Source organism: Artibeus jamaicensis, unplaced genomic scaffold (assembly GCF_021234435.1).
Source record: "Artibeus jamaicensis isolate MK-2021 breed Jamaican fruit bat unplaced genomic scaffold, CSHL_Jam_final contig_61, whole genome shotgun sequence".
Lineage (NCBI taxonomy): Eukaryota > Metazoa > Chordata > Mammalia > Chiroptera > Phyllostomidae > Artibeus > Artibeus jamaicensis.
The window spans coordinates 2,230,115-2,243,208 of NW_026521906.1; the positions used below are offsets into that span (position 1 = coordinate 2,230,115).

The 13,094-nt window shown below is 36.5% G+C and overlaps 1 protein-coding gene across 2 annotated transcripts in view; it reads left to right on the forward strand.

Moving 5' to 3' along the window:
* Window positions 1–13,094, forward strand: part of CNTNAP5 (contactin associated protein family member 5) — a 1,122,001-nt gene that overhangs the window by 904,381 nt on the left and 204,526 nt on the right. For both annotated transcript variants that reach the window (XM_053670714.1, XM_053670716.1), the window contains exon 14: window positions 4,942–5,098. In XM_053670714.1, the coding sequence (XP_053526689.1) occupies window positions 4,942–5,098 (157 nt within the window). The remainder of the gene's footprint in view (window positions 1–4,941; window positions 5,099–13,094) is intronic.

Consider the following 13,094-nt stretch of genomic DNA (forward strand, 5'->3'; position numbering starts at 1 on the left):
AAGATTCTGCACAGAAAAAACAACAACAACAAAAGGGTAATCAGCCAAATGGGAGAAGATATTTGTGAAATGAAGATATCTCCAATTATGGGCAAATTATCAAACTATAAAAAGAACTCATACAGCCCTGGCTGGTGTGGCTCAGTGGATTGAACATGGTCCACAAACCAAAGGGTTGCCAGTTTGATTCCCAGTCATGGCACATGCCTGTGTTGCAGGCTATGCCCCCAGCTTGGGAATGCAAAGGGGAAACACACACCAATGTTTCTCTTCCTCTGTTTCTTGTTTTCTTTCCCCACTCTCTAAAAATAAGTAAATAAAATCTAAAAAAAAAAAAAAAAGAAAGAACTCATACAACTCAACAACAAAAAGCAATTTGTTTTTGTAGAAATAGCCAAAGGACTAAAATAGACATTTTTCTGTGAAAGACATACAAATGGCCAACAAACATATGAAGTGATACTCGACATCACTACTCATGGAAATGAAAATCAAAACCACAATGAGATACCACTTTCTACCTTTTAGGTCTTTCTCAAAGAAAAGAAATGTGAAGTTGTTAGAAGGGACGTGGAGAAAAGGGAATCTTCATACATCATTGGTGGGAGTGTAAACTAGTATGACCACTATGGAAAAAGTATAAATATTTTTCAAAAAATTTAAGAATAGAATTGCTGTATCACCCTGCAGTTTCTCTTATGGATACTTACCAAAATATAATTTAAAAAACTTATTAGTAAAAGTATCTCTATCCTTATGTTCATTGCAGCATTATTTATAATAGGAAAACTTTGAAACAAATTAAGTGACTACCAAAAGATGATTAGATAAAGAATATATGGTACATATTTACAATGGAAATATTAATCCACCATAAAAAGAGAACAGATTGCCATTTTTGACAACATGGATAAATATTGAGGTTATTATGTTAAGTGAAATAAGTCAGATAAAAAACAAAAAATATCATTTCACTCATATTTGGATTATAAAACAAAAAATAATAGGAATGTTGGTGGGAGGGAGTGTTCACGGCAGAGGGGAATAAAAGGGGGAAAATGGGACAACTATAATAGCATAATCAATAAAATATATTAAAATATATAGATAAACAAAACTTAATAAAGAAAATAATAAAAAATATAATAACAATCTCATGGGTATACACAGCAGAATGGAGGTTAAAGTGAAAAGAGGGTGGGGGAGTTTTAAAGTGAATAAAGGCATCAAATACATGGTTAGAAGGGAACAAGACTTTTGGTGGGGAACATCTAATAGAGTACACAAACATCAAATTATAACTTTGTACACCTGAAAAATATATACTGCCAAAATTAATGTCACTTCTATAATTTAAATTAAAAAAAAACTGGAGATAGAAATTAGGAAATGTCCTGAATTACTCCTTGGTCCTTATAGCAACCATTTGTATTTCTCCATATAGCAAACCATTTGGGACTTGCTCCATGGTTTCAAGTTTTGCTCCATTTGTATTTCTCCATATAGCAAACCATTTGGGACTTGCTCCATGGTTTCAAGTTCTCAGAGTTTATTTTTTTCATTGAGTTCTACCCTGGCCATCCTAACATTGTAGTACACAAATCTTTGCAACATACCTTATCCTTAGTTGGCCTGATGATGTACTGTTTCCATACTCTTATCCCTTTCTTAATACTAAATTACTTAATTATTATTATTGTCAACTTTTTATAATTACAATGCACTCTTTTGATGGAATGTTTTATTTTTCATTTGTTTTTGTTTGTTTAATAATTTAGCCAAGTGCCTAGAATAGCTCTTGAAATATAGATTTTCAGTAAATATTGCTAAAAGAATATATATATAATATTTACATACAGTTTTATATATATATATGTTCTGTCCAGAAGGTATCTAGCCATGTAATATGAAAAATAGAGCCATTTATTAAAGAAGACAAGATATGACACATTGTACATAGGACAATGACACCCGAGTCCCCTTCAAAGTAGGCACTTTGGGACCTCATACATTTCTCCTAATCACCATCAGCTACCTCATTATATTTTCTTGAAACTCATTGATGGCCTGAAATCTCTTTCTTTTCAAAGTTGATTTTAATTTTTGGAAAAGCCAGAAGTCACAGGGAACCAAATCTAGGCTGTAAGGGGGCTGAGTCACCCGGGTGATTTGATGTTTCACCAAAAAAATACTGCATGAGATGTTGTGCATGAGTGAGTACACTGTCACAAAGAACTGCCAACCACCAATTTCCCATAGGGGTGGCCTTCTGAATCATCTGAATAGGAATGTTCAAGCTTAACACAAATTTTCATGCAGATTTGTTGTTCTACTTCCTCAGTCATTTCATATGCAATGGCCAAACAGTACACATGCTCAGTCAATGGTGCTTACCGCACCCAGTGAGTAGTAGAGTGAAGTCATCATTGTTCACACATGCAGATTCTAGTCCACTTTCCTTGGCTGCCAGGTTACATCAATGTTACACAGACCATTCTTGTTATACTAACAATGGCTGGACCTTTTTTCTGGACAGATTATATAGGTACATATTTTAAAATCAATACTCATTTAAAATTACCAAAGGAAAAGCAATCTTTCTGAACATCATATTTAAACATATATACCTAGTATGTAATCTGCATTTTCAGGTTTATATAATTAACAGAAATCTATTTTTGAGTCTTGCTCTTGTTAATTTCTTTCTTTGCAAAGTTTAGTAAAATCTGTTGAATCTTTTTTTTGTGATTTGAAAAACTTCTATAAATTAAAATTATTATTCATAAAATGATAATGTATGCAAAACCATAGGTATAGACAGCAGTGGAGGTGTTTAATAAATACAATTTTAAGCTGAATGGAGTTAAGTCTAGGTTCCCTTTGGAAATTTTTCTTTTGTTTCTGTTGAGCATAAAACAGGAATTGAATATGTGTTTATTTTTTAAAGTGAAAAATATTTATCACATCAATTATTCCTGATTTACCACTTCAAGGTAGAATAATAATATTCTCTGAGAATGCCACTACATTGAAATTTTGGCTAGGCAGGATTTAACTTTTTGCAGCTCCTGATTTAAAACATGTAATGGATTAATAATTTATGTGTATGAATAGTAACAAGTTTTTCTGCATTACTCTCAATGCTGAATTCTTGTGGAAGTCACTGAGGCAAGTTGTAAGAACCCTGACAATCTGAGACTTCCAAGAATTTGTAGATTATGAGAAAACTTATGGGAAGTACTCTGAAAAGCAGAAGAATCTCAGGCATATGTAATCAGGGACAGAAAGCCTGAAGGAATATACTTATGCCAAAATTTCACTCTTCATTCTGTCTGAAATGTTTCAAGCCTTTCTATTAGCCTTTAAAGCTAGAATCACAATGGGAGAGGTCTGTTAACCAGTATAGTTTTTAAAGCATGGATGGAACTGTAGGGTATTATGTTAAATAAAATGAGCCAGGAAGTGAAAGACAAATACCATATCATCTCACTTATAAGTGGAGCCTAATCAAGAAAACAAACAAGGGAGCAAAACAGAACCAGAGATATAGAAATAAAGAACAACTGACAGTGAATGACAAGAGGGGAGGTAGGAGGGGATAATGGGAGAAAGAAGGGGAAAAGTCATCAAGGAAAATGTATAAAGGACCCATAGGCAAGGACAATGAGGGGAAGATTGAGTGGTATAACAGGGCAGGGGAAAGCAATGGGAGAAAAATGGGGACAAGTATAATTGAACAACAATAAAAAATTATAAAAAAACACTATAAGTGTAGAAATCATTTTTCATAGTTTCAAATAGCTGTAAACCATCAAACACTATTTCAAATGCATTTCTTTCTTTCTAAATCCTACCTCAGCAGATAAATCACACTCAAGTGGACTAGAGGTTTGGTAGGTTTATTTAGCTCATAAAGCTGTTTTAGGACTGAGGTAAGCTTAGGTGGCAACACAAGGATAAAACATTGTGTATTTAAACATGTTTGCCCATGTTGGCTTTGGGTCCAAGAAATGGAAGAAATTTCTCCACCTCTCCCTCCTTCTAGCACTGCCCAGGACTTTCCTCCATAATCTGGAATCCAAACTACATAGTCAAGTTCAAAGTCATCATGGGTTATTTTGTATATAAGCTAAACCAAGTTTGTAATCATATTAATTACATCATTATTAATGACATGGATTCTGGAAAAAAATGTGCATAGCTTCTGGTGCATAAGCTCTCTTATATAATTCAGAAGGCCACACCTATGGGCGACTGGTGGTTGGCAACTTCATTATGATAGCACGCCCCCTCATGCATCATATCTCATGCAGTACTTTTTGGTGAAACATCAAATCACCCAGATGACTCAGACCCCTATAGCCCAGATTTGGTGCCCTGTGACTTCTGGCTTTTCCAAAAATAAAAATCAACTTTGAAAAGGAAGATATTTTAGACTGTCAGTGTATTTCAGGAAAATATGATGGGGTAGCTGATGGCAATTAGGAGAAGTGTGCCTACTTTGAAGGAAACTGAGGCATCATTTTCCTATGTAAAATGTTTCTTGTAACTATATTTTCTTCCACAAATGTCTCTATTTTTCATATTATATGGACAGACCTCATGTTTCTGTGTGTGTATGTAAATTTTGTTCTTATGTATATCCTAGTTTATTTACTTGATTGTAATACATCCCTGATTTGGTAGGCATTTAATAATGTTTTGTGACTCTGCCTTTGAACAATATCCTACTATAAAAATCCTTTCACGAGTGTTGGTTATAGATACATATGCATGTAGATATAAAATTTTTCTATATACATCTCTGTGAGTATAAGAGAGGGAGGAAGGAGAAAAATACATATATATTCTTTAAGAAATTTTTAATCCCAGGTTCTGTGATACCTGTTTTGTTATTTTAGTCATGCTCCCCTCTGAGTTGTGAAATACCTTGTCTTTCAGATGGAGTACCCTTTACTTGGTGGATTGGCAGGTCAAAGGAAAGGCACCCTTACTGGGGAGGTGCTCCTCCTGGAGTTCAGCGATGTGAATGTGGTCTGGATGAGATTTGCCTGGACATTCGGCACTTTTGCAATTGTGATGCTGACAAGGATGAATGGTAATGGGATCATGACCTTTATGCAGGTGTGGAGGAAACACATTAATTGATGCATAACATTTCAACCAAGAGAAAAGGACATGGATGAGAAATTCGGTATAAACTAGGGCAACCTAATGATTGTGATAATTTCTAACTTAGAAAATAACCAATTTTAGTACTTTCAAGGCTATTACTGAGGTTTATAAAGCATATTGTCCTATCATCCCCTTCTTATATTCTGAACATAATGATGAATTTAATATTTAGCTTTGTGATTTAGTCAATGTTTCTGTAATGTACAGAATATAGGTTTTGAGAGAGTGAAAGAAGATAGGAATATGTAATTAGACAGACATATTTTCATTCTCCCATTTCCTTACTGTTTTAGTCACCAGCCAAACCTATTACTGCCAATGAAAATATAGCAAGGAAAACTGATGTTTGCCCTGGTATAGTTCAGTGGATTGAGTGCTGGCCTGCGAACCAAAGATATGCAGGATTGATTCCCAGTCAGGACATATGCCTGGATTGTGGGCCAGGTCTCCAGTAAGAGGCACAAAAGGGGCAACCATACAGTGATGTTTCTCTCTCTCTCTTTCTCTCTCTCATTCCCTCTCTAAAAATAAATAAATGAAATCTTTAAAAAAAGAACAAAGAAAACTGATGTTTATTGAGCCTCTAACCCTACAACAACCTAATAATTCCTTATAATTTTCTCATTATTCATCTTAAGATTGAATAATGTGGATTGCAGAGACATTAAATAATGTTCCCTAGGTCCAAATATCTATTAAGGGGGCAGGTTCAGAATTTGCGTGCAGGTATAGCTAGCTGAGGCCAAAGTCTCTCTTACTCTGTCATACCAAGTTACTTTTGTCAGATACAGATTATTTTTCAGTTGCCATGTCCATAATTCCTTTGTTCTCCAGGTTCACTGCTTGATTTTCACCGTATTGATTATGAAAAATACACAGAACACTTCCAAACCCACTTTGATTTTGACTGAGTTTAAGGCATTCTTCAGTCTGGGCTTTGAATTTTGCTTGTTTCATCAAATGCTACTCAATATAATTAGTAATACTTATGTCAAGTAGCTTTCATCCAGTTGAAATTTAAGTGTTTTTCCCTCACTGTTAAACAACAGGAATGTTTCAAATGAAATTTAAGGTCAAGTCAAAACCTCAGTTCTGCAAGGAAGGGACCAAACATTTTGTTTCATTTACTAGATGAACTACCTCTTCAGAATTTTGTAGAGCTGCTAGAGCTCCAAGACAAGGTACCTGGGTGCATTCTCCAAACCTAGAAATCTTAACATGGGTTAATTCACATGAAGTTGACTGGAAATAGGATAAATTTCTTTATTTCTTGAGCCTCCACTTTACCCTGCATTGACTTCTATCACAGCATCAAGGATGCCTGCAAATAAACTATTAATCATGTCTCTGTTAATACTTAGCCCCTCCAGATCTTTTCCCATACTGTAAAACTCAGTGGTACTTAGCTGAATAGATAAATTTAGAAGACTTTGAGGAGAAATTATTACAAAATGGTACCTGCAATCTTGAGATCTTTGTGTGAAAGGGTTAGATAATTGTGTTGCCAGGAAAACATGTTCAAAATTCTCTGTAACCTTAAATTCATTCATTTTTTTACTCTTCAATTCTCATTCAGTATGTATAACTTTAGAAAATCATAAATGTACATAGAGCCTTGAATGGAAACACCTTTATTGTATTATGTATAACTAGAGAGGTTGGTATGGGAAGTAAAATATAAAGAATTTTTGAGAAAGGAAAGTGTTCTAGTTACCTTCAACTCTCATTCCATTTTTGACTGAATTATTGATCTTTGCTAACTGTTTGATTTCCTATAAAAGGGTGCAGCCTTTTTGTACTGATATAGTCCTTTCCATACTGCCTTTGTGCCTTCTGTTCCTAGTTAACAGCTGACCAGAGCTGAGCTTGATTTACTGAACACTGAGAGGCTGAGATGGAGAATGATGTTGCATCACTTGAAATTGAAAGATTAGACCATCATATTGAATTGCCCCCACACTCTGTTCTCTAGGACTTTCCACTGATAATCAGTTCAAGGCTCCTACTTTGATTTTCTCACTAGTTTAATACCTTTGAACTCCTCATATGTTGACTTAAATTCATCATCTAGGCTGTGCTTAGAAGTATACTTCAAAATGTCTTTTCCCTAAACTCTGGGTTAACCAATACCTCTATTTATACAAAAGCTATCGCACATTTCATAACTCTTTTCATTTCCTTTAAAGCCCTGGAAAAAGCCCCATCATCTGCCACTTTGCATGGCAAATAATCTCTGGTAGGACATCGACATTTAATTTTAGACATAGCTTTTGATCAATGACCAATGTACCAAGGATCAAGAGAACTTCCATTTTTATTTATTTTTTTATTTTTTAAATATTTTATTTATTTATCTTTAGAGGGGAAGGGAAGGAGAGAGGGAGAGAAATATCAATGTATGGTTGTCTCTCATGCATCCCTCATTGGGAACTGCCCTGCAACCCAGGCATGTGCCCTGACTGGGAATTGAACCATGATCATCTGGTTCGCAGGCCTGCACTTAATTCACTGAGCTACACCAGCCAGGGCAGAACTTCCATTTTTAAATATGCCTATCCTAGCCATAGGATCCCAGAAGATATGTTAAGCATCTCAGGGCAAAATATAGGTGAGATCTGAAAGTTCATTCTATCATTGTGACGAGGAGACAGAGGTGAAAATTCTGATTTAACCCCTTTGGATTTTATTCATTGCCCTTGGACAAGTCATTGTATCTTATAAATTAGTCTAGAAAATAATTTGTTGCAAAAGCAATTGTATGTCTCATGTTTGCTGAGTGCCTGCTCTGAGACAGTTCAAGCAGTTCTCTGTGCAGAAAAATTCAGGCATTATAATCTCTGACCTTGAGGAACTTGTTGCATAGTAGAAAATAAAAATCTAGTTAGCAATAAATGTACCAGTGAAATGAATTTAATAATAAAAGAAGCATAGCTGCACCCATACCTAGGGTGAATATGGTCTGAGATGGTTAGATTTCAAGAAAAAGTGGTAGTTAAATGTTTTTAAGGACCAGAAGTTGATTAAAGTTTGTTTAGTACAGGTAGGTGGAAACTCCATGTGTTCAGACAGGGAAATGTGAAATAATATAAAATTATTACTTTCCCAATACATCAGCATATTGACATGGTTGTTGCATAGTTCTCATTTGGGGAACTTACAAAAGATGAAGGCAAGAAAGAAAGTTGAATCCAGATCATGAGACTTCATATGTGCAATAACAATGAGATGGGTTTGTAACAAGGATTACAAACTTAGAACATACATTCAGACATGAAACATGGCAAAGCCTCTAGAAAGGCATTCATTTTTCTTCTGTCTATTAAATTCAATTATTTATTGCAGAAAGAAAAGTGCAAAAACTGACACAATTGTGAAATAATAAAACATATTACTTAATATTTTTTCAGCCTCATTCTTGGATAACATGTGGTCAAGCTGATTTTTCACTTATTTCAATTTTTTGTTTCGACCATTCCCCTTTAAGTATTATTGGTATTCTGCATGTTCCCATGAAACATAAAATACATTTCCCTTATAAAATTTTCTCAAGTTCCTGCTCTTGGTAGTTAATCAGAAAGCTGATTAGGGCCACTCTAGTAACTAGTACAATAGATAGAAGTTTAATATATTACAAATCATAGATAATGTTGTCATATAAAAATGTTATTTGTCACATACTGAAATGTTCTTATTTAACCCAATGTATCTCATGTCTCATATAATAACCCCAAGAACTCTTGAGGTTTTTTTTTTTTTATTATCTCCTTTCCCCCTGAAAAGAACACTGAGGGTGTGAGATGAAAATTGGCTTGGTTAAGGTCACATGACTAAGAGGGTAGATTTGGGTTCTAGCTGAATTCAAGAACTTCTTTCGGAGTACATCAGAAAAGCTGCTAAGTTGGGATTTTGAGTCATGGCAATTAAGGATACCAGAGAGACATCTCCCAGGAGCTCTCAAGTCACATGATAGAAGTCTGCATCTTTCTTTTTGCTATTGTAATTAATAACAGTTTTATAATCAATCGTTATTTGCAAAGGCACTCCTCATTGATTTAATAATTCAATGTATAGTAATTCTCCCCCTATCTGCTAATTTCTTTTTTTTTTTAAGATTTTGTTTATTTTAGAGTTCTGGCCAACATGGAGGCATAGGTAGAAACCCTTCACTTCCTTGCAAAACCAAAAGGAGGATAACAACCAATCTAAAATCAATAAACAACCAGAAGCGCAAAAAAATCAAACTGCATGGAACTCCAAAAACAAAAAAAATTAAAGAAAAAATCAATCAGAACAACCAGACTGGTAAGGGAGCCAACTGCCCCAGGACGGCAGGCAGAAAAAATCAAAGCGAGTTGATGGGCCTTGTGGGAGGGGCTGGCTGCAGGCTCTGGATGGGGCTGACTTAAGGGGAAACAGACTCAGAGTTGATACTGCTGTTGCTACATAGGTAGAAACTTCCAATCTCACACAAGAGTCTGAGGGAAAGCATGCTAGGGACAAGCAGGGGAGCTGCATTGTTCCCTCTTGGGGCCTCCCCCATAGCAGCACCCCAGTGCAGCAAAGAGGGTTAAGAAATATGGACCAAATGAAAGAACAGAAAATAACCTCAGAAAAATAACTAAACAATTAAGACATAGTCAACATATCTGATGGAAAATTTAAAGCCCTGCTAATCAAAATGTTCACAGATCTGATTGAGCTTGGTCCAAAAATGAAAAACAAATGAAAGACACTCAAAAAGAAATGAAATCAAAATATTCAGGGAACCAATAATGACAGGAGGGAAACCAGGACTGAAATCAACAATTTGGAAAAAAAGGAAAAAAATAAACATCCAACGGGGACAGAATGAAGAAATAAGAATTCAAAAAAGTGAAAAGAGTGTTACAAACCTCTGGGACTGTGGGGGCGACTTTCCTTGCAAGTCCCCCCATGTGCCACAGATGAGAGTAAATATGACTGAGACATGATGTGATCTGCTTGGGGAGGAAAGGTGGCCAGTTTCCCAGAGGAAAAAAGCCTTGAGCAGTGGCCAGTTTCTCAGGGGAAAAAAGCTTTGAGCCCCTTCCTCCAAAGGCTTTTATTGGGTTGTAATACACAGGAATATAGGGTGGCAATGATCAAACAGTAGATAATATTGCAAAGAAATCTGAGGGCTTAGTCTGAGTCAGAGTCAGTCATGAAGAGAGTTTTAGGGTTTCCTGCTCGAACCCTTAACATATGAATGAAAGCACTCTTAGCAAAGCAGATTTCACAGGTTTTTCAGGAATTCTTTGTGATGCCAGATTTTTCCCTGGGACATGCTCTAGCAAGGCAAGGAGCTGCACCCCTTCCCATTAGGTGTTCAGGCTTAAGGGGATTAGAGCCAGGAAACGCTTCTCCCAGAGGTCATGGGGACTCAGGCTATCTCAAACCCAGGGGGCAAAAGTCCATTGCTCTTTGCTGCAGCCCCCCAAGTCCTTCCATGATGGCCTCCCAGGTGATCATGTCTGGCCTAGGTTGCCCTTTCTCTGAAGGGTCTTACTCATCAAGGACTTCTGACCATGCTTTGGGGGCAGGGAGGAAACTGAGGCAGCATTTGCTACCAGAGACAAGCTTTGTCTCCTGCAGCTCGCATTCCAGAGATCACTGACTCATCCTTAGCCACAGGAGGGTAGAGTTGCAATTCTTAAAACCAGGCAGAGTGGTCCACAACATGGGACAACCTGAAACATCCCAATATTTAAATTATAGGGGTGTCAGAAAGAGAAGAACAGCAAGAAACTGAAAACTTGTTTGAACAAATAATGAAGAATAACTTCCCCAATCTGGGGAAGGAAATAGACTTCCAGGAAGCCCAGAGAGTCCCAAAGAAGTTGAACTCAAAGAGGAACACACCAAGGCACATCATCATTAAGCTATCCAAGATTAAATATAAAGAGAAAAATCCTAAAATAAGCAAAGGGAAAGGAGACAGTTACCTACAAAGGAGATTCCATTCGACTATCAGCTTATTTCTCAAAAGAAAACTTGAAAGCAAGAAGGGGCTGGAAAGAAATATTTGAAGTCATGAAAGGCAAGGGCATACATCCAAGATTACTCTGTCCAGCAAAGATTTCATTTAAAGTGGAAGGGCAGATAAAGTGCCTCCGAGTTAAGGTCAAGTTAAAGGAGTTCATCACTGCCAAACCATTATTATATGAAATATTAAAGGGACTTATCTAAGATAAAGATTAAAAGTATGAACAATAAAATGACAACAAACTCACAACTATCAACAACTGAACCTGAAAGAAAAGAAAAACAATGAAAACTAAAACTAAGCAAACAACCAGAACAGGAAAAGAATCAGAGAAATGGATATCACATGGCGAGATTTCAGTAAGGAGGGGGAAGGAAGGAATGGGGAGGAAAGGTACAGGGAAGAAGAAGTATAATTAGTAAGCATAAAATAGGTGGGGAGAGATAAAAATGGTATCGGAAACAGAGGACTCAAAGAATTTATATGTACAACCCACAGACATGAACTATGGGGGAGGGGCACCCTGGAGGGTTGTGAGGAGAGGATGGAGAATAGATAAAGAGAGAAAAAATGGGAAAATTGTAATAGCATGATCAATAAAAATACTTACAAAATATTGTATTTATTTTTTTTAGAAAGAGGGGAAGGGAAGGAGAAAGAGGGAGAGAAACATAAATGCATGGTTACCTCTCATGTGCTCACAAGTGGGAACCTGGCCCACAATCCAGGCATGTGCCCTGATTGAGAATCAAACCAATGACCCTTTGGTTCAGAGGCCCGTGCTCAATTCACTGAACTACAGCAGTCCTATCTGGTTATTTCTGCTCCAGCTACTTCAAACTGGTGAACTCCTTGGAGTAAGAAAGAAGACTGGTGATAGATTCAACCTAGAGACAGTACAGGAGAGTGATGGACTATGTGGAAAGTGGAAAATCAGACATTCATGTAGGGGGAAATGATGGATGCTTGTGGATGGATATAATGAATAATAATACAGGGATACAAAGGATAGCTGTACAGGTTTGCAAAGATGTTTGTACAGAGATATAGGGGATAGTTGTACAGGGATACCCAATGTTGTACAGAGATATAGCAGATAGTTGTACAAAGGTACAGGAGATGGTTGCAGTGGGATACAAAGGATGGTTATACAGGGATGCAAAGAATGGTTATACAGGGATACAAAAAGGAAGTTTGGGGTGACAAGTTGGAGGAGCCGGTAGATGGTCTAAAGTGTGTCTCCTGGTGATGGCACTTGGGCCAAATAAGACATTTTCTCATCTAAACATCCAGGTAGTACAAAAGTGAAGCCCTCTTGCTTAACAAGCAATTTATTTATTTATTTATAAGAATACACAGACACAATTATTTGAAGTACAGTAACTTAGTTCTTTGCCCTTTGCTTTTCCTGAACCTTTGTAAAAAGTGTATGGAACAAAATATTAAGATAAATGGTATAACTTCTAAATTCTACTATAGAGTTTAACCATTTTGCAGCAGATAATTTTTCTACTGGCTATCAAAAAATAATTAGAGGTGATCCTAAGTTTCATAAGTTTTCTTTCTACAAATTTGCCTTCCACATTAATTATTGGCATATGCAAGTTTAATTCAGTCCCAGGACCCTGACCTCCACGGAGATCCTTTATTCCTTTCCCATGGAATTTAATGAGAAATTGCTTTTAGGAAGATGATACTGGGTATATCCAAGGGGGTTAGGGCTGTGATGTTTACTCATCTAGGCCCTTCATTGATCTCTCAGACTTCCTTTGATTTCTTCAAAACAACCATTGCTGAGACTGGCAGACTCGGTGCAGTGAGGGTGCCTCATACCTGGTAATAAAATAAATGGGGTAGGAATCCTGAGCCCTGAGAGGAAGGAAAGGATGACCTCAGGGCACACCAAGGCTCTATCTCA